The 26134-nt window shown below is 34.1% G+C and overlaps 3 protein-coding genes across 6 annotated transcripts; all 3 read right to left on the minus strand.

Moving 5' to 3' along the window:
- On the minus strand, positions 10830 to 15057 carry LOC18776702. 4 transcript variants are annotated; one of them, XM_020564668.1, is made up of 5 exons: positions 14781 to 15056; positions 14406 to 14582; positions 12562 to 12672; positions 11840 to 12084; positions 10830 to 11276 (listed from the first exon to the last, which is right to left on the minus strand). In XM_020564668.1, exons 2-4 carry the CDS (start codon positions 14520 to 14522, stop codon positions 11848 to 11850), a joined length of 465 nt encoding a protein of 154 aa, XP_020420257.1. In that variant the 5' UTR covers positions 14523 to 14582; positions 14781 to 15056; the 3' UTR covers positions 10830 to 11276; positions 11840 to 11847. The 4 variants fall into 4 exon arrangements, with proteins under 4 accessions (XP_020420257.1, XP_020420258.1, XP_020420259.1 ...); XM_020564669.1 differs by lacking the exon at positions 10830 to 11276 and adding an exon at positions 11340 to 11357 and having other exon boundaries at positions 14781 to 15057; XM_020564670.1 differs by lacking the exon at positions 10830 to 11276 and adding an exon at positions 11509 to 11591 and having other exon boundaries at positions 14781 to 15057.
- Positions 15427 to 18365, minus strand: LOC18776564 (bax inhibitor 1). Its single transcript, XM_007209454.2, has 6 exons — positions 18084 to 18365; positions 16801 to 16944; positions 16596 to 16687; positions 16126 to 16312; positions 15847 to 16002; positions 15427 to 15742 (listed from the first exon to the last, which is right to left on the minus strand). The coding sequence occupies exons 1-6, from the start codon at positions 18198 to 18200 to the stop codon at positions 15692 to 15694; spliced, it is 747 nt and encodes a 248-aa protein (XP_007209516.1). The 5' UTR covers positions 18201 to 18365; the 3' UTR covers positions 15427 to 15691.
- On the minus strand, positions 20120 to 26134 carry LOC18776369 (probable serine/threonine-protein kinase cdc7). The gene is made up of 15 exons (XM_020564665.1): positions 25644 to 26134; positions 25498 to 25547; positions 24335 to 25096; positions 24164 to 24230; positions 24011 to 24073; positions 23529 to 23592; positions 23345 to 23438; positions 23180 to 23263; positions 23006 to 23095; positions 22848 to 22875; positions 21983 to 22507; positions 21813 to 21874; positions 21296 to 21405; positions 21114 to 21201; positions 20120 to 20629 (listed from the first exon to the last, which is right to left on the minus strand). The coding sequence occupies exons 1-15, from the start codon at positions 26026 to 26028 to the stop codon at positions 20393 to 20395; spliced, it is 2709 nt and encodes a 902-aa protein (XP_020420254.1). The 5' UTR covers positions 26029 to 26134; the 3' UTR covers positions 20120 to 20392.

The raw sequence follows: 26134 nt of genomic DNA on the forward strand, positions 1-26134 counted from the left end.
GTAGCGGCTAAAACAAAAAAATATCCTCTCCCGAGGTCGTGTTAAAATCACCTCTTTCCTAATATCGCTTATATTAAATATATAAAAATAAAATAAAAAAATCTAAAAATTCACATTTTCAAATTATGCCGGAATTTTTATTATTCCCATAAATAATGCTCGTTTCATGCCCTTAACCAAACAACCCACGTTTAAATGTTCTGCATTGGTGTAAGTGCTGTCATTAAGGAGAGATTTTTGGATTAATTTTGTGCACATTTGTACATCAAAGTCCTTTTTTTTAAGAGTTAACCAGATTGCATTTCAGTGCCCAAATTCCTAATGGGGTTTCCCCACGTGTTCTCTAATGGAACTTAATGAATGGCCAAAGTTGGGCTACATTAAAATATACAGAAGATAATAGCTTACAAGAGCAACTCCAAAACAATACACAACACACACTTTTTTAACTTATCAAGAACAATTTGGCATGCTCAAGCACTTACACAAAACAGTTTTATCGGGTGAAACGGCAAATGCTCTTAACCATTTGACTTATAAGTATATTATAATGTAAATTTTAAACCTTAGATAAAGGGTATAGCAAAATTTTGTTTCATTAAGTTTGGGCGAGAGTTGACAAAACTTGGATTATAACATCAAATCAGATGTACAAGAAGAGATCAGTTGGTGGGATCTCCTCAAATGTGGTGTTGTGAGCTAAATTATAGTGACAAAAGAAAGTCCATATATTATTAGCTGGTTAGATGTATCTTGTAGCCTTGTTTTTTGGCTTCATTGTAGTCATTTTTATTAATCTTGTGTCATTGTTTTATAATACCTACCTTTAATATCTTACAGTTATTTTCATTAGAAATATATATATATTTTTAAATTAGCAATAATTATATTTAATAATTGGACACAACGACCAAATATCCATAAAGGGTTAATATAAAGATCGATGCATAGTAAGGATTAATCCATATATAGGAGGATGCACTGGCAACATCACACAGCTTGTATCTCCACTAATAGCCCTAAAAGACCAAATACATTTCAACGTAACAGTCACATTAGAAATATTTTTTGGTAATTAACTTACAATTCATTTTGGGGCATGTATATTGTCTTCAAAAGTTTAATTGTGCTATCCTTTATATATTGCATTTAAATAAGGATATAAGTTGAAGACTTAACTTATATCAATTATCACATAAGATATGAACGAATGAGATACATTATAAGTGAAGAGTTGATGATATATATATATATATATATGTGTGTGTGTGTGCGCATCTCAACAATTCATATACGATTTTATGGTTGATATACAAATTCTCAACCTAGACTTTATTATTCATTATCTTTGTAAATTATTAATCTACCCAAACAATATAGATTTTTTTTAATTAATCAAAAAATATATAGATAACTAGGAAGTTAAATAAATGTAAAGAACTCATATTTAAATGAGAAGCGATAGTTATTTACACTGATATGTTTCTTACCTATGTGTGTGAGTTTTCCCCCTCCCCTTTTCTAGCTTTGGCAACAACAAAAAATGTTTTCACATAACCTCATTCATATTTATAAATAACTAAAGGAACATCATAATAGTTAAATACATAAATATTTGATAAATGAAATAGGTAATCTTTTTCTAAAGCATCACTGTTAATTAAATAAAAAATTTAGATAGTGATATACTTTTCACAATTTAAAAAAAAATCAAATATCTCAGTTTGAAGATATTGCTAAATCAAATTTTCATGTCTAAAAATGTTGTTTGTGATTTAAAAGTGGGTTTTTTCAAATCCTTTATCACTTCTCTCACTTTCTCAACAACCAAACAATGACACAACCTTCAACCACATTGTACTCCCCATGAAAACACTTATGGTGTATTTGGATGGGAAAATAAACTTGGGATTTGGACAAAAGTCAAATTTTCTATTGGCATACACCAATTCATGTTTAGATAAAAAGACATAGAAATAGACATTTCACGTGAAAAAAAAAAAACATGGAATTTGGAGGTCATGAATCCCGACTTTAAATTATATCTAAATAGTTGTCATTTCTAAAATTTCAAGAGAGTAGAAGTTCAAAAATATTAAATTTCATATTTAAATCCATTAACCAAACTAGAAACTTTATGCAAAGGACCCACTAGTGTAGTGGTTTGGAGTATTTACTCCCTCAGGCAAGGTCCTGGGTTCGAGTCCTAGCATCCGTGTTGTGTGTGTGAGTTTAATATGCTATCGCCCCTTTCAATAGGAAAGGACCTCAAAAAAAAAAAAAAAAAAACTAGAAACTTTACAAATTTTCACTCATTTAAAGATATTACAGGGTTGATGGAAGTGGTTGGAGTTATTCAAGTTCATGATGTTTATCGTGAACACAAATATTATAGCTAATGAATTAGCATAGGGAGGACATGATCATAGAAATCTTTGTATTTGGTCTTCTAATTTTGGAATACTAAGGGGATTCTCTCTTTATATATATATATTTGTTGTTATTAAAAAAACTATATAAATTATGCTAAAAAAAGTTGGAATATTGATATATCAAACTACAAAAAGTGTTTTCGTGCCTTAAATATAGAATTTATATATAATAAAAAATTTAGCTTCCTGCTAGCTAGATAGTGGAAACAAAGCCTTTTGAGATAGATTTTCTTACCTCCAATTGTATTAAAAAGATGCACTATATAAAGGGTTGTTCGTCAAGGAAATGATAGTCGATATCCTTACCAAAAATAAATATATAGTAATATATTAAACTACAAAAGTTGAATCCTTCTCTTCCGTGGGTATATGCCTACCCTTTTTTAAAACTTTATTTCAAATAAAGAAGTTCCATTTCATTTTTCTTTTCTAGTTTTGATTTTGTCGTTTATACTTTGGTCATTTTTTGAGTTATATTGGAGGAAAGAAACTCCACTAGATTCGATGTGTGTTTGTATCTTTTTATTTTCAGGGAATAATAATTTTTCTTTATTTATATAAAACCCATGTAACTATATCTCTATGCCTATATAAAGTTCGTATAAAAAAACAATATAATAATATACAGTTAATATTTAGAGTGTGTGACTCTTTTTTTGGGTCTAAGCATAGATTGGTTGGTTTGTGCAAAGTAAAATAGGCTATGATTCAAAATGTAAGTTTCAAAATATACACATTGACATGATCTTAAGTTAATCCATCAATGTAAATGATCCATTAGTGTAGTGATTTAGAACAATCCTTCAAAAAATGTCTTGGGTTCGAGTCTTAAGAGCATTTCTACCAATTTGCCATAGGAAAAAGCAAGGGGAGGTAATGATTGTTACTATTCACATGAATAGTGCATTCCCTAACAATTTTTTTGTTGGGTTTTCACCCATTGCCATGGCAACCACTATTCATATGAGATATGAGGAGAGGAATTTGTATAGAGTTTTGGTGTGGGAAGTGAAGAATATTGATGTATTTATAAATAAAAAAATTCTGTAAATTTTGGTTTTTTTCCCCTCCCCCCCCTTCCCCTTTTTTTTTTAATTTTAATTTTTTATTATTTAAATTGGTTGTTGATGTCACAATGACTTAACATTAAGTCATCTTGTCTTGGGCCTTGCCCAAGCTGGTGGAGCCCAACGCTAGCAAGCCTTGGCTGCTGGAAACGAGATTGGGGGCCACTTGTCCGGGCTAATCCCTCCCACTAAAAATGCTCTAATATTCGTATAGTGTATTTGAATTTAGTATGTGGTACCTCTCAACAGGAAAGATCCTAAAAAAAAAACAAGTTTAACCTATATGTTAGTGATTTGAACCTCTACATTTTTCCCCCAATACCAAAAGTTTCTGCATCCACCAGTGGTCCCAGGTAAATAAATAAATATCCGAAGTTTATAAAATTCACTTTTGAATTTTGATTGAAATCTAATTTCCTCGTACATTTTTTGTTAAATGTGGGTATAAAACTATTAGGTAAAAGACCAGTGCGCACTAGAAGCCGACCTACTTTTTTTTTTAATCTTTTCCTTTTCCCAGAATTAAAACCAGTAAGGAAGTATCTTTTTACTGTTTCAATCAAGTGGGCTCGTGACTTAAACTCCTGATAGCTTTAGGGTTCAAAGTCCACACACACAGTGGTCGCTGGCTCACTCATGCATGAGTGCTTTTAAGCAACCCACTGCTAATCCGGAAAGATATGACACGTGGCAGGTGATAATTTGTTTAGGAGGACTAGTTTTTTTGAGATATTGAGCCACTAGATGCCAACCCACCCCCTTAAGATGACTAAAAGGCCCCATTGATAGCGCTTGGTTGCATCATGGTTCATGCCAGTCCACACCTACCCATGAGCATGGGCAACTCCAAACTCCATAGTTTATTCAAAGTAATAATGTTTGTTTAAATTAATGCAACTATATAACAACAGGTGGTCAGGTATAGATAGATATAATTAATTAATAAGTTGCGTTTGGGTCCGTCACTAACTCTAGAATGATCGACTTCTAATCGTTGATGCATGTAAAGTTCTCATCACATCGCATCAATGACCAGAAGTTCTCTACGTGGTCATGAAAATTTGCTCTTAACATTAACTACCCAAGCCTAGTGCATGTTTACTTATTAGAAATACGAGAAGTCATGAATTGGGAAACTTATAAATAGGGGAATTTAAGGAATTGAAATCAAATCAACTACTCCCTTTAGTTAATACAATTCATGGTTTTGAGGGTATTCAGTTACAAATTTTAACGTGGAACTTAAATAATTTTTTTTATTAATTATGTATTAGTAAACATGGGAAAACATGAATTGAACTAATTCAAATACTCATTTCTAATAAATAAACATGAGTAGAAAATTATCGTTTTGTTTAGAAAGAGAACGGTTTCAATGAAAATTTAAGCACTTAATGGAAAAGAAAACGAGGTTATATTTGGTCAATATTGTTTGTATATATTGAAGGGTTAGGAAAAAGTATACGTCTAATAACTGTCAATAGCAAAATGCAAATTCAAAATGTGCCATCTTTATCAATAGTGTTGAGAAGCCAAAAGTAAATTTATGTATGCCTTTGATGACTTCATCATCCATTCTTGAATTTTTTTTTCCACATGGAGGGTCAAAGACTCAAAGTTAGCTTTTTTTAATAACATCTCCAATCGATATGTCAAATTGCCATATAGACATGAAATAATAAAAATTGAAGGTTCAAGTTGCTTCAACTGAGTTGTCAAATCATACATGAATTTGAATGCTAGAAGATATATGTCAAAAATAACATATCAAAAAAATTGATGTCAAATATTTTTTTAATATTTTTTTAGTCATAAATCCCATTATCTTTTACTCTCTTTAAAAACTTTATACATTATATGGGCCCTATTTGCTTTTAAAAATATGATAATTGGCATTTCGGGTGTAGTTAATTTTTTCTTCAAAGTGTCAAATTGCCACATGAACCATCAAATTCAAATTTAACATTTTGCATTTGACATCTCCTTTGAAGATGCTCTTAAATGCAAAATTTTGACATAAAATTTTATGAATTCTATCCGAATTTGAACTCACCCTTCCACCAAAAATATCACGCCTAGGATTCTAGAATTTGCAAAATCACTGAAAACCTGGTTTCAATTATTACACTAGGGGTTAGATTTCCTTGATCAGCTCTTTGCCTTTTTCTATAGGTCTATTTGCATTTTCTTTCCCCCTCTGTACGTCTGGCCCTGGTTTCTGCAATTTTACTACTTTGAGCAAAATTAAATCAATCATTTATTATTTATACTTTGTATTTTATTATTATTTATTATTTCATACAAAGGACCTCACCAGTCATGAAAATCTAAAAATTGTACAAAATATAATTTATAACTCTATCATTGAATAGCATATGTGGGGTTGAGTTTCACTTGTCTTTGATGTTCTCTTTGTTGTCAAACTTAAGAAAAATTCCATGAAGAACAATCTTTGTCGGAAAATACTTCTCTCCTTATTGGGTAACTAGAAGCTCATACATTCCTGTTACTAGCATTGTGACATGTGTGTAGAAGTTTTTCTTTTTGTATTTTTGATGACTTATTTTTGCATATGTGTCAAACTGTGATTCACAGGAAAGAGGAGTACCTCCTTATCGTTAAGTAGTATCCATCTTTGTTGGCCTTTTATGCAATGTGATCTTTGTGTTAATTAAGAAAAATTCTTAAAGATTTGGTCTAGCTTTCTAAAGATTTTTTTTGTTCTTTTGAGGTAATGCGGGCAAAGTACTCTATGTTTTATTTTGGGTCCAAGTTGTTGCTTAAATATGAAATTAGTTTCGCCAATAGAGTATAGCTCAGTGAAAAAGAGTATTGACTTGCAAGTTGTATATTAGTAGATTCGAAAAGGGATTAAACTTCTATTTTAGTTTATACTATGAAAAAAGTTTTGAATTCTTTTTTGAAAATTGTTGTGATTGTAGAAAGGTCAATATCAAAGAGACCCAATTCTTATTTTGTAAAAGCCCACTACTATGTTTTTTCATCTTTGATAAGGAACTACTATGTTGTAAAGAGGCCCAAACAATTTTTATTTTATTAAAAACCCATTAAAAGACATGCTTTATTGTATTGTACCCATCATTTTCACAAGTCAAAGTAAATTGAGTGTTTGTAGGTCATTCAACCCAACATTTCTCTTTTTTTACCTCAATATTTCTCTTATTGTTCCTTGGAAAAGAAATTAAAGTGAAGTTTTAGTGGTGATGAGAGAGTGCGTGTTCCTTTAGAGATTGTGAAAAAATGACATGATTTGATTGGCCATTCTTACCACGCATTATGGTGAGGTGGCAGGAGATCTCCATTTCGTGGGAATATGTATAAAATAGAACATTATTATATAGAGGCTTCCAAGAAGGATGTGCGTATTATAATTAAATTAAGGCTTAATTGTAGTAATGGTCCCTGAACTATACCATAGTTACATTTTTATACCTCAGTTCTAAAAATAGTTGTAGAGGTCCCCCAATTATATATCTTATTGCATCATTGGTAATTTTGGCAAACTTTGTTAATTTTTTTTTATCAAAAATAAGTTCACATGAAAAATCATGAAGTGCTCTCTCTCTCTCTCTCTCTCTCTCTCTCTCTCTCTCTCTCTCTCTCTCTCATAGCAAGTTTGGTACTAAGGAAGAGGATCAAGTTGTCTGTTTACCCATGGATTTAACGAAGAAATAGACAGATTTGACGAAAAAGACCAATAGTATAATACGATACATAATTGAGAGACCTTTGCAACTAACTTTGGAGTTGAGGGATGAAGGTGTAACTATGGGTATAGTTCAAAGACCATTGCTACAATTAAGCCTTAAATTAATGATATTTTATTTATGGAATGTGATCTAATGATAATTTAGGTTATTTTTCAAATATTATTCATGCAAAAATCGGATAAATCATAATTGTTTTAGCCATTTATTGTTCACATTCTTTATTTCAAATTTTATCTAACGAATTGTGTTTTTTTTTTTACTAACCTTACAACTTCTGTTTTTTTAGAAATAACTTTAAAGAATTACTTAAAATATAAATAGTTAAGATCGTTGAAATATATTGTGGAGGTAGCCAAGGAAGGATGTGTGCAATAAGAATATCCTTAACATAGAAAAACTACTTACATAGAACTACTATATATATTTTTTTAAATGAAAAATATTTTGCTATTCCTCTTAAACTTTGACCCTTATTTTCCTTTAGGCAAAATTTAATTTTTGGTTCACATAGTGTGGCTTATTTATCATTTTGGTCCCCGTCATTTTAATTTTGACAATTTCAATCCTATAGTTTAGGTTGGGTAGCAATCAAGTCCTACAAGTGTAGAATTGTTCAGAAAACGAATGAAAAAATTACGTTTTGAGTTGATTGCAAATATTTTGGATAGACCAAAATGTCCTCACATGGTGTAGTAGCATATTGCCACATCAAATATCATCAAATAATTTGACGGCATTTAAGATTTGGAGTTGATTAAAATAATAAAGATCAAGTTAAAATGGGTCAAACTATGATGACTAAAAATATAATTCAATTGCGACCAAGAAAATTTTAATTTAATTTTTTTCCTTTGCCAAATTTCTCCTAAAAGGTCCGTGCCTAAGCACAAAATTAAAGTTTAAAGACCAATTTGGTACCCAAAAAAAACCTTTAGATAATAAAGTGAAACATGCACCGAAAGCATAATTTTTCACAAAGTATCAAAACCATTCTATCCTTTATGTTCATAGGAGGATTAATTATGCCATGCTAATCTTCCATTGAATTTATAATTCATATAAAAGAAGAATAAAAAGGGAAAAGATTTATGAAATAATATATTTACACTTTTCCAAGAGAATACATACATACAATATAGCAATTTATATAATAATTGATGAAAATCAAACAGTTTCTAAACGTGTCAAACAATTTACATACTACCACAGTATCATGGGGATTTGAACATGAAATTATTAATTTGTAAATTAAGACTCTTTTTCATTGAATTAGACCCCATTTTCAACAGTTCCTAACCTTTTGAATAAGTTCAAACTGAATACATACAAGATTAAGCTAAACATCCATTAGCCCTAAATGCGTGGTGATTAAGTCAGATCACAATGGCCCTGCTTATTAAAAAAATATATGAGTATGATCACTAGAATAATAAAATAAAATAAAAAGTCAAAAGGATGGTGGGCTCTTATCAGGATTTGCAGATTGATGAGACACATGGTATATGGGGACAAAGCATATATTAGGATTGCAATCTTTCAGAAAGAAATGGATCTTCCTGGCTTTAGAATCAATGCACAAATCTGGTAATTAAGAAGCCCCTTGTTTTGGACAGTCCTAATTCGAATACATTTTGGGAAAGAAAGAAAAGCCAGGCCAACAATTTCACATTTTTTGCTATTTTTTGCACAATTTAGCTACTGCTAAAAAGCATAAAGTTACATGTATAAAATGGAACATTGATTGTAGCATTTTTTTTTTCTGGTTAGATATTTGTGCAAAGATCCCTAACTATCGGTGAATATTTGAGTGCGTGAACTTATCAAATCCTTATTCAGATCGAAGCATCAAACAAAATATACACAAAATAAACGTATAGAAAAGTATAATAATTTTTTTTATCTAGTCATCAAACGAAGCATAATCTACAAAACAAACCTTTAGAAAAGTGTAAGAGCCTTTTTATACCGTAAAATCAAACCCTTGTAGGATTGCGGACCAAAATAATATTTACTTAAATGTTGTATGCATGTATGCAAAAATAGTTACCGGCCATATTTCAACAATCCCAACCTTTCAATGGTGATGAATACAAGGTATGAAAAGGATGAGTGGGATTGTTTTTGGAGTAAATACGATTTGGTACGACTTTAAACGAAAGTGACAATAAGAATGAAAGGGAGACATTGAAAATTTTTTTGAGGACTATAGAATTCAAAAAACTAACTTATTAGGTATACTACAGTGAAAATTGAGCAGTAATTTGGGGACTATTGCTACAATTTATTTTTGAATTCTTTTTAAAAATTTGAAACTCACAATTTCATAAAAAGAAAAACTTGAATGTCACGGATTCATACCCTCTCCTTCTCTAGCAAGAGCTATTCTTTATTTTTGGTACTACGCAAAAATATAAACAATTACGAATGGATATATTTGTAATTTTCTTAATCCGAAAAGAAATTGGTTGGTTGTAACTTGTAGTTATGAAATAGTTATGCCCAAAACCCCCAAACTATATGGTATGTGTGGCACTAATCACTAAGTCATTTTAGTTAAACCCAAATGTTATCAAAGGGAAAAAAAAAAAACTTCAAATTTTTATGAGGGACCCCATCTGCTTATTTGAAAGGCATTTGGGATGGATCCAATCCGACACCCAATAGGATAAAAATATGATGGTGATGTATCCCTTCACTTACATGTTAGACAAAGTCCAGTGAATAGACTCCATCAAATTCAATTGATAAGACTTCTCCTGGATACTTAGTGCAGGGGATGTAATTATTATTTTATCTTACTTTTGAAAGATGAAATACATATTGAATAATTAAATTGCCTCTGGAGTTGGCTTTTTGTGTTGAAGGTGGATAATCTTCACATTAATTAAATTGACTTTATCAATTATCATGATGGTGCACAGTAGCACCAAGGCCAACAGTACCAAATAAAGTTTGGTAAATTACCCTTCGTCTTCGTTCTTTGAAAGAGAGTATTTTGTAAACAGAGAAGTTAGTGGAAAAACGTCTTAACTCGTAAATCAGTGGTCTGAGTTTGAATTTTTATGAAATCTTTGGTAACGAGTAGGTGAGAAACCCCTCTCCCGCTTGTAGTTTTAGACTATCACTTGTATTCAAAAAAGAAATATAGTACTTTGCCAGCAAGGGAAAAACAATAATTTTCGACATTATTAATTAGAGGTCTCTATTAACTGTGAGCTTAGGAGAAGGTGGTCGACAAAATATGTATAACAGAGCCTTGGAGCTTTCATAGTGGTGGACAAATTATGTTTACGAATAATTTTTGGTTTGTTAGGCCATCTCCTGCAATGGAGAGCTAAACATAATCCACCCACAAAATATGACTCATTATTTATAGTTTTTTAAGGAATAGTAATGGGCAATATTTTTATCGTCTCAACAGTAGAGGGCTAAATCGTAGCTCTCAATATTTTATTAGTTTTAGCATATTCTTTAAATATATTGGTTAATTTAATTAACAACAATAAAAAAACAATAACTAAAACATTAATTTAAAAACAACAACAATACATTAATTAAAAACAAAAACAAAAAACAACGAAGGATGAAAAGGAAGGATGAAAAGAACGTAGTAAATTAGATTAATTTTAGGATCTTTTGGAAAAAAAAAAAGAAAAAAGAAAAGAAAAGGCTAGAGCTTTCTGGAGATAGCTTTTTTGAGTGTGAAATGGCTAAATTTGAGGATTTAGTCCACTGCTGGAGATGACCCTAGTGAGTCATTCTCTGGTAAGGGCCTTATTTATGGCCTTTAAGTAAGGTCCTATCTCTTAACCGTTGAATCAGACTAATCAATTTGATCCAACGATTAAGAGATATGGCCTCATCTAAGCCATATAAGGCCCTCTCACTTTAAAATTCTTGTAGGTTTGGCATGAGCATATGTGTAGTGGGTCTTGGAAGAAAACACCAAGGCTCTGTTTTGTCTATAAAGCTGTAAACTCCAGCAGAGCCCGTTTCCCTTTTGTTTCAACGCAGCTCACCAATCCCTGGCTTAGGTGACCTTTGTCCTTTCAAAATAAAGGTTGAGTAGAAAACATGTGAGCCCAAAGAGAGAGAAGAAAATGGACAATGTACTGGAACCACAGCTCCTACAATTACATTCACCCAAATTAAGGCAAATTGCTTTCATTTTTTCGGACAGAATGATACTTCATTAAAAGACCCAAAGCTTAGGTCAAGCAGAAAATACAGAAGCAACAATAAACAGGAAGATTACAAAACACCAAACCAAAGCACAGCTTAGTGGAATAAGAAGTAACTCTTCCAAACAAACAAATTACAAAACAGGCAAATTCCTTCCTTCATTTATAGTTATGTCAACACTGCACATCGTTAGGGCCAACACAAAGACAAGGCAAGGTAAGGTAAGATAAGTGCTCGTAAAATGTGGCGGGGCAACGTAAACAATCAAATACTTCATAGCCAAGTCAACGTAGTAGAACTTGTAGTACACTAAGCACTTCTTTTTATATTCATATCAAAGCATGGTTAATGAAACAGCCAAAACTGATAATGCTCTTACAGGAATAATCCTAAAGCTACATTATTACTTATTACAAAATCATCTCACCTAAGCTTTCATGGGGCCGGTGGCAGATGTTGGGTCTTGGGTCTCGAGTCTTGGTTCTTCTGGTTTGTTTCCAAAATTTGTGCTGCTGCTGTTGTTTTCTCCGCTTCAGCTTTCTCAAGCAAAGCCTGTTGATGCATGGCTTTCATCATCTCCTTCATTGTCCTCTCCTCTCCTTCAAGTTGCGTTTTCATTATCATCTCAGCCTCTTTGTCAATCGGCTTGAAGTACTCTTCAATAGCAGCTTCCTTCACGTAAAGAAACTTTGATACATTAGCAAATACAAAGACATAAAAATAAATTAAATTGACACAACACAACAATTCATATTGCAGCCATTAGTCTGATTAAACTAAACAGTAAGGGCAATATGGGGCACTGATATTTTTTTTTGGTACCGTGTGATATTTCTGTGAATATTCATTCATTTGTTTGACACTTATTATTCTTGGCGTTAGAAATTTTCAGCAGGTTTAATTCTTTCCTTTTAGAAAGGTGGAAAAAATGCCAGATAGATGCAGTTAGGGTTGAGTAAACCTCAAATTTGAAAATGGGTATGTGTCGTCATCATGAGAGAGAGAGAGAGAGAGAGAGAGAGAGAGAGAGAGAGAGCATATATCCCAAAACTCTCGCTTATGCTGATTTGAACCACAGGAAGTAAAATTTATGAATTTCTACTTATTTAACCCTTTGTCAAATGGGCTGAGCACAACAATAAAACTCACCGTTTCTTCCAGCTTCCTATTTAAAGTTTTCATCTCCTCAACCATACGACGAACCTCCGACAAAATTGTTTGCTCAGGGATCTTTCTTATGGCTAACTTCCGCTCATTTGCCTGGAGACACAGAGAGAGAGAGAGAGAGAGAGAGAGAGAGAGAGAGAGAGAGAGAGAGAGAGAGAGAGAGAGAGTCAATCACTTTTAATAAAAGAAATGGGAAAAAGAAACCAGTACTCAAAGTATTAAGGCAAGGAATACCACGGATCATGTGTAAATCCTGTTAACTATAGGTAGTGAATTGGTAAACCCGAATAAGATAAAAGCAACTTGCAAGAGAAATGAAGATACAAATCAAATTCAGTATCCATTACCAGCTATTTCAAGCTTATCAATGTAAGACATCCAAATATAAGCTACTGCATGCTGCTTTTGCATCTATTGCATATATTTGAAAGCTCAAAAAGAAAAAAAAAAATCATTCTGTTGCTGAAAGTAACCAAGTTGCCTTTGAATAATTGATGAGACAAACACTTTCTACAATTGCATTCCAACTTCCTCAGAATCATTCAACATGAAAGAGTTGGATTTTCCTAGTTGGTGTACAGAATAGTGTTCCATTTGCTCCTCCATGATTAAAATCCCCCTCATTATGCTGTAACGTTTTCTTACGCCAAGATGCAGACAGTAGAGAAGGCAACTAGAGAGTTAAAAAAAGGAAGCAGGATCAATGAGTCAAGGGAGCAGTTTATACAATTAAACAAATTCTGATAGAAACATTTTGGGGTAAATTTTCTTGTCTGTCTCTCACCCCATCCTTCTGATGGCAACATTGAGGACATACAAGCCATTGGAGAAGTTCTCAGGGTTCGTGAAAGTACTTGAACAAGGCAAGCCTATGATGCGATTCCCATATCAAAGAATGCCTATGCATTTTCACTTTCTTCATTAACCTCTACATTTAAGAGTTCTTTGACACTGCTAAGTTAGTCTATCTTATTAAACACTGTCCAGAATAAGAAGCCAAAAACACTCCCCGCTGCGCCAACCCCCTTAAAAGCACTAATAATAAAGTAATACAAAAAAAATGGTGGCACTATTTCAGAAAATAAAGAAGTTTAAATGAAGAAAACCACATCACGCATGCATTCCCATGATATAACAAGAAAACAGCAGGTACATCAAAAATCCGGAATGTCACCATCTACACTTGTCCAACACAGTTTTGAACACGTATGAAATGCATCTGCAATAATTGTCTCAAGAAATGATCACTGTATTGGGTGCATCAAATATAGTACTGATCTAATAAGGACCTATGCTTAAGGCCTAAGGTAAGTACGTGAATGTCAGCCATTTACAGACGGCTGAGATGCATGTACTTCAACATAACCTAAGGTTGTTATTGGTTGCCAAAACTAATGTAAATGTTCGATTCATTAGAATGAACCTTAAGGAAACAAACCTAAGGCTCATTCCATTATCTGGTTGCCAAAAAAGAAAAATAAAAGATCAGGCAAATGCCCATTCTCCAAAATTTAAAAACCAATTCCACTCCCTACCAACTTTCAACTCTTCCTGCTCTATCCTCTCACTCTCTCCACATCCCATTCTTATTTTAAGCGATCATCAACAATACTAAAAACAGAAGCGAACAATACGAACTTTAACTAAAATTTGCACAAAGATTAACATCGTCATTCATCTCAGGCTAACACTGTGTCCATCATTTCATGCCACTATTGAACAAAAACTGCATTTCTCCAAAATCACCTAACTTTTGACTAACAAGAGCAACAAAATATTAAAACGATGAACTTTAAAAAGAGAAATAGGAAAAAGAAAAGGCTAACCTCTTTCAGACGCTTTTCAACCTCCAACCGAAACGATCGGATTCTCCGTTCTTCGTAGCCCGAAAGAACCCTCGCATAGAATAGAGCTTTCCTTCCAAATTCAATCAGCTTGTTCATTCTTTCTCACTTTCTCATCCACCTTGAAACGCTTCGATTTCAGCTAAAACGCTCCGTTTTCTACCAAATCAGATTAGAGTATTCTCAGCAGCTAAACGAGGATAAATTGAGAATTAGAAAAGAACTTTTCGAATCAGAGAAAACACAAAAACAGGCTTGGAAATTCAATTGGACAACTAGAACTTAAAACCCTGGAATTCCGATCCCTAAGAAGTAAGGAGTGTGTGCGAGAGTGAGTGTGGCGTGAAGTTGTCTTACCTCTACACGCGGGAACAATCAACAATGGCTTGCTTCGATGGAAATGTTGGCTGCTTGAGCCGGTTAGGGCTGGGATTGACAGTGAACCGAGTGGGGCTTTGTTTGGCCGTCTATGGAAAGATGTTCGGCTGTGGGTTACAACAAGTCTTAGCGTTATGCAGATCGGGGTTGGGTAGACTTTTATAACCAAACAATTCCTATTTATTTTTGGGAGTTTTCAATTTAAGGCACTACATAGATTGGTCATAGTTTGAAGGCAAAACTTGTTCTTATTATAGTCTGTTTTTACCAAATTATTCATTAGTTTACTAATATATTAAACCCACTAGTATAATAATTTAGAGCAATTGCTCTCTTGATTAAAGTTCTAAATTCGAGTCTTAAAAATTTAATACATTATCGTGTCTCTAATATTTAATAATATTAAAAAACAAAAACTAATGGTAGCTTGTGAAATTTTGTAAGTTCTAATATTTAATAATTAACTAAAGGTATATTCCCTCTATTTATATTGAAGATTATTTTACTGAGCTGTAACTTTTTTTTTTTGGGGTCAGAATTTTATTGAGCTGTATATTACCATATCATTTGGTAAATAAGCTGCATGAATTTCTTCTCCGGATATGGGAGATTGCAAAAGTAAAAATAGGTAAAGAAAGACATGAAAGTGGCATCCAAATTCCAAAACATGTTTTCAAAGTAACATATCAACAAGAACTAGACAACACTATCAGTCTACTACCACCTCCCACAAGAAGAGTTGGGGAATATATCTCAAAACAGTTTGTTTTAAAGGTCAGATATGGAAAACTCTATAGACAAAGTGATTTGATTTTTTTTGCATTGCATTCATTGCGTTGTTACTGGAGGAGAAGATGGATCAACCCTTTTCATCATTGGCCTGCAAATGCTCAATCCCTCCTCTTCTTCTTCTTCTCATTCTTCTCAATTGAGTTCTTCAACTGCATAAAACAAAGAAAATTTAGCATCTCAGAAGCAACAGTCTAGTCTAATATATGATTACGAACAAGAAGTCTAGTCTAATAAAGCATTTAGGAAAACTTACCATGATGATGAGTACGCGCACAAAAACAGCAATGAAGTCACTGAAAAGGGTCATGGCATGCTTCACATAGTCCAGGTCACCATTGTGTGCCTTCTCAATCATTTCTTGCGTGTCAACTACCATGTACCCCACGAAAATCAGAAGCCCGAAGTACAACTGCGATTCAATGAAACACAACAGCCTAAGTCAAAATGCAAATAGCTCCCCTCATTTCAGCTTTAACGAACCAGAGTAAAAGATGACATTGTTCCTATTACTAACTGATAAATAATTCCTCACCTCAAACTTATACATAGCTGCTGAACCCCCAAAGATAGAAGAAGCAAATTGCAACCAGAGTAGCATGGACAGTCCAGAAGAAACCAAGCCCCCCAGGTAAAGGTATTCTCTGCGCTTTGCCAACATGGCTGCTGCTGAGAAACAACCAAAGGCCAGAGCAGTTCCCCCAAATGCACTGATCAGAACACTGGCCCAAAGAGAAAAAAAAGAAGAAGAAAAAAAGTCAGCATGCTGTTCAAGTCTAATTGGCCAAACAGAGAACACAGCGCATTCCCTAGAGGGGAAAAGGAAGCAGTTATGAAACCCAAACATGTTATTGCAAATCACTTAAGGTATGTAAGTACATATACTGCACATGACGGGAAAAGGAGGAACTGCTGCAGTTGAACGAGACCTAAGTTCCATAATTTATCGTGTAGTCTCATGTTTACTGAACTTGAAAGCTAATACTTAATAACAGGAATATGTACCTTGGATTAATCTTAATGGCCAGATCAATCAAAGGACCAAGAGTAGCTCCCTCAAGGAGACCAGCAGCCATAAGTAGAGAAACCCTCTTTTTCTGCTCAACAAAAACACAACAATTCAATAAAGGAAAATACATTACAACAGATGGGACAACACAACATACATATGGGTGCATAATCTAAAGAATGATCTTTCAATAAACTCTACCTCTTCATAATGAGGGGTGGCGAGTACCCAGATCATACATCCTACGCAGCCAAGTAAAGTTACAATGCCTCCAATGTTCCATAGGATATGCAGGTAAGCTCCAGCAGCTGAAGCGATGAGAGTACAGCATAAGGTGAGGTAGACCTGCAAAATTAAGAAATTAAGCAGTAAATCAATCGTCACAAAACCCTTAGTTTGAACCAGGAAATCACATGAGCCAACCCACGACTACATCAATCGAGGTTCAACCAAGATTAAGCAAAAACCTAACAAGAACAAACCACTCAACCAGAAAATTCAGCAAAGAAAGTTAAATTAAGAAAAAAAGATATAGAAATTCACACTTCTTACTCTGTTATCCGAGTAGCCAATGAAATCAAAAAAGCCAAGAAAAGAGAGACGGGAGATAGAAACAAGAAAGACGAGAGAGAGGTGTTCTTTCTGATTTATCGTCTACCTCCTCCGTCTCTTCTCCTTAAATTTTTTCAATTCCCCTCTTTCTTTAAATTAAAAAGGAAAAAATTACAAACAGACTATGACAACATTCACTAATTGCAACACCACCACAACAGCATATGAATCTATCCATTTCTCTTCCTTTCTTATGATTTTCTTTTTTTTAAACATCAAAATTCTCGGTAACCAAACAAATGAAAATCCACTGAGAGTTTTAAGATACAGAGAATTGAACATAAACGAAGCCCTAAATATCAAAACCAATACATCCAGCACGATTTTTTTGGCAAAAAAAAATTATCAGCAAGAAAAACGAAACGAAGGCAGACAAAAAACCGAGCAACTTTCACACCTTGCGAAATACGTTAATTACTCAGTCTAATACACAAAACGGGCAAGAAAATTATCAAAATGAACAAGATCATAAGCAAATTGTCTCTTCTTCCTAAATTTTCCCGGTAGCCAAACAAAGCCTAAAACGAGAGTACAATTCACTTCCGAGGAATAGTGTTCGCGAAATACGTAAATTGCCGAGTATAATACACAAAACAGACAAGAAAATGATCAAAATGAACAAAATCAGAATCAAATTCTCTCTTCTTCCTCTTCCCGCTAACAAAACAACGCCTAAAATGAGAGTAAAATTCACTTCCAAGAAATAATGTTCGCGAAATACGTAAATTGCCGAGTATAATACACAAAACAGACAAGAACATGATCAAAATGAACAATATCTTAATAAAATTCTCTCTTCATCCTAAATTTTCCCGGTAACCAAACAAAGCCTAAAACGAGAGTGAAATTCACGTCCGATAACGAGCGTTTACCAGCTTGAGATGATTCTGAACAACAGGAGAGATCTGACGGAAGTTCTTAAGAGACTCGAAGTTCCAGCGGTTTCTTGAAGACGTTTGGGAATCGAAGAACGATGTGAACGCGTCCATATTGCTTGGTTACAAGAAAAGGCAAGAGAATTTGCTGAGAAAGTAAAAACTGAAAAGGGTTTGTGAGGTGGGATCTGGAATTTATAGGGACCAAGGGTCTTCGGTTTCGTGGAAACTTCCAGCTGTTTTATGAAATTTTTGTTTTTTTGGGGTCAAGAAGCTGTTTTATGATTTTATTATTGACATGAGACTAATTAATAGAGAATGGACTCATTTACCTTTTTGCCCTTGTGGGATTGTGATGAGATCCAGAAACTTTTGCCTCGGAGTCGGATCCGAAAACTTGGCGACTCTTTGCAATGTAGTTTTTTCGCCTTAATTTTAATTTTAACTTTAAAACAAAGAACTAAATAGATATTAATTTGTGTTTAATTTCTCAATCCATATAATTCAATTTTTTTAAAGAAACCTCAGTGATATAAGGGAGAACTTTATTGATCAATAACTGACAAAACAAAGAGGGGACTTAAAACCTGACCCCTATTACAAGCATCCAAGAAAAGTACATTATGTATAATGTCTGGTGGTTCCTCAAATCACTCTACTCTATACTTGATATGATTTATAATCATAGTTTATTTATATTAGTATTATGCACAAAATTTGAGTTTTAAATAATGTAGCATGTGTACGTCATGAATAGTTAATGAATTAATTTTTAGTTTGAATTATGATTTAATTAATTTATTTTAGGAGAAAAAATAAAATAAAAACTTTGCAGCTTTAGTTTCCATAAAATGAAAACCTCGCAACTAGCCCTAAACTATCAAACTTGTCGTCATCCAACCATATTTTTTTTTATAACATTATGTGTTTACGTTAATAATCATTACTATGCAGAGATCAAAATGTGTCATTAACACTTCATCCAAGCACCATATAACAACTTTTTTCTTATAAAAACCAAAAATAATATCATGTTAACATCACCTTAACTTTGGCATTTTCCTAACATTTTCATTGCACATATCTTATTGATTACATTATATTATATAAAATTTGTGTTCTTGTATGACTTTGAGAAATGGAATAAAGTATATACTTTTAAAAAAAAAAATTAAAGTAATAAAGATGGGGAATTTTAAGAAGGCCAGAAAAATGTTGTATTTTAATATTTTCGAAAAGACCATTTAGGATGTTGACGACAAGAACCATGAGTTTGGGTTTTCGGGTCAGGCCAAAATCAAGATGAATGTCATCTTAGCAATTACATGCCTCATATAGGGGCATTTAGGGAAATAAGAACAGATGGTTCTGAAGGGTTCTCGTTTGGCGGTTGACTGATATTTTATTTGCTAATTGTTTTTTGCAACTTGAATTGAGATCGCTTTCTCACTAAGCAAAATTATCAAACAAACAACTGGAAAATTCTACAGTAATCCAAAAGCCTCCGTGAAAGGGCACACAAGCTGACACGTCCTCTCGCCAATTAAACCTTGCCACATCAGCAACTTGACATGGTTTGTTCTCATTTGTCCAAGTTCATGTTCAAAATTTTTTTTTCTTTAAAAATAAATATGCTCTGACCCCAAATTCCCCTTATTTAAGAAAAAAAAAATTTTCAAAGTAAAATATTAATATTAAAACTTAAAAAAATTTTAAAAAAAAGATAAGTCATATATCCATTCTTAGCACTAATAACATAGATAAACCCTATACCATTTAATTTCTATAAACAAATCCAAAAAAAACTCAAAAAATAACAGCTTGTCCTATTAAATTTAATTTTAATTATTAAATTACTTTGATGCCCTATTGAGTGTTTTGGGACTTTTTTATGAGGTTTTAGAATTGGATTTGTTTCAAGAAATCAATGGCAATTTTGTAATTTAAAAGAAGTTAAAAACTTTTTTATTATGTTGTAAATAAGATTTATGTGTATTTCTAAAGTCCATTTTATTTAGGACCAAAAAAAAAAAAAAAAAACCTATTTCATGTACATAATTTTCTGATTTTTATATTATAGAATCCAAATGGGTATGTTTTAGAAGGTATACAAAGAATAAAGTAAAAGTGCACCAGACAACAAGGCTGCAACTATACAACATTTTTAATCAGTGCAAATAAACAAAGACAGTAGGAGCTGGAGATTATGGTACAACTTTGTTTAAAAGGCTAAAACCCTAATGAGACTGATTAGCCCTAATGATGTTTTGTCCATGTGAAAGAGGAACCGTTTCTTGAGTTCCAAGTTATAACACCTGCCTCTGGAGCCTTTGCTTTCTCAGCACTTCATGGCATGGGGCAAAAAATTCATGTCTAAGGGCTTCCTCTGCACTTATCCTAACCCTAGGGTTCACTGTCAAGCATTTATCCACTAGATCGAAAAGGGGTCTAGGGATTTCCTTAAAGAAGTCTGGTCTCTTTGTGCTCCTTCTACACCAATCCTGTAGTTTAATAGATGGCAAAGACTCTGTACTATAGAGGTCCTGTGACAAAATAATACCTCACAATTCAATCTATGTGCATATTAAAATATCATGGCCAAATTGCACGAATCATCCGTGTGGTGTGGGTCATCTGTCAATGTTATTCTTGTGGTGGAAATTTTTCAATAATATTCTTATGGTTGAGCCCGTTACCAGTCTCTGTCCAATTCAAAATTTCCGTCCAATTGTGCGTATTTTATATGCCTCAAATGCTTGGGTAAAAAAGTCCTTTCAAGAAATGGACACCCATTTTTTCACCCTTAAGTCAAGCTTGAAACGACCTTTTTATCCTTACACGCGATAGGCACATCGGTAAAATTAGACGGATATTTCAATTTGGACCTTGGTAACAAGTTTAAGCACAAGGATATTATTCAAAGTTTTCTCATCACATGAGTAACATTGAAGTGGACCTACACAAGGATGATTCGTGCAATTTAGCCAAATATCATTTACTAGATCAAAGTTATGGAATGATCAATACCACTGGAAATGAAGATTCACGGTCGTGTAGCTTGGCAACTTCCCATAATTCTTCACTGCCCCTCAACTTTGCTATGTCCTTTATGTTCCTGATAATGACCATATGGTTGACAAGACGAAATGTGAGAATAAAGAATCTGAAGAGTAAACATAAACCTTTTGGATCAAAGCAAGGATATTTACTGTTCAGGATCTCCAAAAAAGGGTGTTCTGCCAATTATTAAGTAGAGTAATGTGACTCCAGCAGACCAGATATCAACCTTGGGGCCTTGATGTGGGGATCTCAAGAGAACCTGCATAAACCACACATCCAAACAAAGGATCATGACCAAATATAAAAAAATGAGTCAAGAAACGAAGAACATAATACATGCTATAATGTTAGTAGTGAACTTAAAAGACTATTTTCTGTGCTTGGCTGCAACAATCTTCAGAAAGTTTTAACTTTGAGTTACATGAATAATGATATTTTGCAAGCAACAGACTGCATGTCTCTTTAATCCTCAGATTCTCACCATTCATCGCTGTCACACTCACAAGTAATATGTTGGTTATTACTTGGCGAATCAGTATAACTCCGATCATACAGGAATTTGAAACAACTTTATGGAGTGTAAACCAGCATCAAATTGAGGATATAGGGATTAAAAGTAAGCTAATTATATAAAACTAAAAGTTAACAATAGTTATGAATCCTCACCTCTGGAGCCCGGAAGCCTTTAGTTCCAGCACAAGGACCTTCTTTCTTCAGCTTTCCACCCCCTAAGATAAAAAATAAAAATAAATATAAAGAAAGAAAAAAAATCATGGCAAACACAAGTAAAGAAATTTGCTAGTCAAACCACATTGTCCAAATCACAAGGAACAAACCTCTGTTTCTAATCAAGCCTGCACCACCTATACCATTGCCAGTTGAGTGCAGAGGCATTGGAGTGATATAGAAAAGCTTGCCATCCTCATTTCCAGGAGGGGCAGGAACCCTCTTTCTCATAGGAGCTGAAACACCTGATGCTTCATGATTTGGACTCTGCCTTGCTTCCTGTACTAGGCTGATGAGCTCTTTCCTTCCTTGGCATGGCAAAGGTTCCCTCAGCCTTTCTGCTGGAGGAGTCCTGGCACTTGTCACATCCTTTGCTGACGTTATGCCTGAGCCATCTGCACCTTGACTTTTCATAACACTCCAACTACCTGAATCATTATAGGCCTTCACTTGACTGAAAGCCTTCTTTTTCAAGTCCTTCGGATCAAAAGTGGGTTTGAGACCTTTTTTGGTCTCTCCATTGGCCTTTATTGAAGATTTAACAGTTGACATCCTAACCGTGGTTCGAGGAATAGATTTTGCATTGGTAAGTTTCTCATCAAGGCTGTTTACATCATATCCAACTTTTGATTTGCCTGTGAAATATTGGTTTCGTCATTTCCCAATCTTTTTATTTCATAATAGTAAGACCCAAAAATTCAGACAAAGCCATTTAGCATTTATAGGCAGAAACTATTATTATTGTTGTTTATTTTTTATTTTTTAATTCTCCAATTATATTTGGTCTGCAATGAGAGAGGGTTTGAACAAAGAAAGTTTACTGAAAAAAAAAATTGTACCTAGGCGAGCAATAGATTGAACTAAAATATCATGCAATACTTATTAACACTAATCAGTATCACAACAAAACCGAGGTTCAATAACTAAAATCACGTCAATAGAAAATCTAGTGAGACAGAAGAGATGAAAACTTACCACTTGTTCCATACTTCTGATGCAAATCCTGTCAAACATAGAAGAAGAAAAAATACCAGTCATGGACTAACAAATTGCAATATGTTAAAAAAAAAAGATAAATAAATGAGTGAAACAGTCTAAAACGAAAATAAAAAACTGGGACAAGTATAACCAACCGTGGCAAGATTGAAATCAATGAGGTAACCCTTGCTGGCCTTACAAGAGAAAAGGAAGTTACCAGGTTTAACATCTCTATGCACTATGCCCTGTGAATGTTGAAACAAATATTTTAGAACCTTTTATGAAATGCTCTTGAATCCTAATATAATATACATAGCAACTAGGCCTACCTGTTTATGAAGGCTTGCCAGCGCTTTAAACAAGCAATAGCCATACCATTGGAGATGAAAAAGATCTATCTCTTTCTTTAAAACCTAAAGGTAAAATCAACATTAAATAAAAGGCTCAAAAGGAAGAGAAGAAAAAAGGAAGCTAGAGAAATGTCCAAAAATCACCTCAGGCCTATCATGCTCAACGTGCTGCAATACAAAGCAATTTGAATTTCCATTCGTGATACAGCCTTCATATTTTATCACGAAGTTTTTGCCCCTAAATTACAAAATTCACTGGGATGTAAAATTTCACCACTTCGTGTCTCTAAAGCACAAAATTTCTTTAAGTGAAACTTAAAACACTTACCCAAACCTTTCCAGCATCCTTAACTCATTGTTAACATGATGCTTATGAGCATTAGCATGCGGGCCTGCAGAGCCGTTAAAGCAATATGAGATCAGGAACTTCATTTTGGGTTCAACTCAAAGGGGTTCGAGTAACACAATTCATAATTTACAGAGTTGCATTCTACCTAAAAATATAAGGAAACTAGTCTACGCATGTTTATATTGACAGGACAGTTTAAGCCCAATTGGTTCCCGACTTATGCCAATTAAAATATTAAGCAAAAAATTATCAATAATAAACCAAGACCTTAGGTACATGCTATCAATGACAACAAAGTTTTAGATTTTAGTTTTCGTTTATTAACTTTTTATAGGTAGAAGGTAGCACATATTTACATTGCACAGGTAAGTAGATTTGGTCATCAGAAGAGGCAACAGTCTGACCCTGACATAAAATTCTTTTATAGGACAGCTGACAAATAAAAATTATGTGTTACTTACATTTAATAGCAACCTTTGTCCCGTCATTCTTGCTTTGTGCCCTGTAAACAGTGCCATAACCTCCTACCAGTTTGGGAAACAAACAAAATCCATAATGACAAACAGGTTGATGGGGATGTGAAAAATCCAATATATAATCAAAGCTTTACGTACCTGAACCTTCTTCTTCATCTACAATGTAAGATTCAAAAATAGGAAGTTCTTTTTTCTCTGGTTGATCCTACAAAGCGTCACATGCTTAATAAATATAAGATTGTCAATTAAAGCATACTTGCACACATTGAAACTTAGAGTAGGCATTAATTATTCGTATGTGTAGCATACCTTAGGAGAAATAGAGTTATGGCGTCTCTTTCTTTCATTGATATGCTTGTCATCATAATTCTGCTTTGATTTCTGTGCCATGCTGCTTGGCTTTTGATCTATTTTCTGGTGCTGGTTCTCTTTCGGAGTGGCAACAGCCTGATCATGCTCTAAGTAGTGTGATTGCAGTCTTGGAGCCATCTTATCCTTGTGAATGGCGATTTTGGCAGAGGGTTTCAACAATTGCTTTCGAGGAACAGAGAATTCAGTAGCTGGACATATGGTAGAGCTCTCATGTCTTGTTGTTTGATTTTTATTCGAAGGCATTGTATCTTTACAATTTGCATTTTTCAGTCTGGAGTCACTTTCAGGCAGCATATCAGAAAGAGCAGTATATGGCTGAAATAAATTTCCTATTTCTCCATTAGGGCTGGAAGGACCTACTAACAACTGTTCGTCCTCACCTCCCACAATTCTTTCATCTTCAACAATTCTAAGATTTGTAACTTTACATCTACCAATAATATTCACATCCACCTCTGCTGATATATTGCTTCGTTCGACTTTCTCTAGGAAATTTGTTCCCGTGCAGTCTAACTCATGTAAGTTAGCTCCTTTGTAAAGGACCAAAGCATCGGACATGCTGATGGGATTAGCTGGTTCTGCATCAGCTTGACATGCCATTATTGTTTTGTTGACATTCGTTTGCACAATTATATTGGGCCTCATTTCATCTAACATGTTTATGTTTCTGCTGATGTAGTCAGTCATGCGGCAATGTATCTGCAAAACTGATTTGATTTAAAAGCTGTCCAGAAAAGTGATTTGTTTGGTTGCACTTCACTTATACAACACAAAAATGCTTTTGAAATGAAATAGAGAAACCTCGAGGGGGTAGTATTCAAAGAAAAGGGAATATATGAAAAATGCCAAGTGTACATTTCTAAGTCTCAGAAAACAAATAGGTATCTTAGGATGTCAAATTCCATGATCAATTTATTTTACAAACTAAATAAATCAGATAAAGCGGACCCCCAAAATTAACAGAGATCAAATTAGCTTTAAAACCTAACATTTAAGTCCCACATTTCTGGTTTGAACACTAATATTGAAGAATAAAACATCAGAAAAAGCAACCAAATTTATAGAACTACAAACTCCATACAACTTTAATTCAATCATACCTTGGGAGCACTATATCCAACCGATTTCGGCGCTCCAATTTCTTCATTCACTGCAATTCATCACCACAATCACCAACCACACAAATTAAATCCCCCCAATAAAAACAGAACCATTAACTTTTTTTTATTTTTGAAGCAAACATTACCATTTCCAAAATCCACAATTAATCTCCGCTTGGCCAGAGGCCCGAATCCGCAATCCACAACGAACCGCTTTCGCTTCCCCAAGTAGCTTCTCAGTGCATCACCAGCACCGCCACACGAAACGGACTCGACGAAAGCTTCAAAGGAAGCCAGAGACGGCGTGACGCAGAGAGATTCCGATAAGGCGAGAGGTGAGCCGGGAACGGAGCAGAGGTATTGGACCAAGGGAGGCGACGCCGGGAACAGCGTGCATCGGGAGGCGAGCTCGGAGAGGTGAGTTGGGCGGCCTAGTGACAAGAGGAGGGCCAGGAGGTGCCAGGCCTTCTCTGAGTCGGAGATGGCTGTGGCAACGAGAGCTGAGTCGGTGGGGCGAGTCGCCATTTCCATGTCTGATGAGATTTGGATCGCAGAGAGAGAGATAGAAGAGAGGGAAAAGAGAAGCGCCAATTTCGCACGTGTAGGGTTTGAGATTCACCTGACGAGTTCCCGCCAA

The sequence above is a fragment of the Prunus persica genome, chromosome G5 (assembly GCF_000346465.2).
Source record: "Prunus persica cultivar Lovell chromosome G5, Prunus_persica_NCBIv2, whole genome shotgun sequence".
Lineage (NCBI taxonomy): Eukaryota > Viridiplantae > Streptophyta > Magnoliopsida > Rosales > Rosaceae > Prunus > Prunus persica.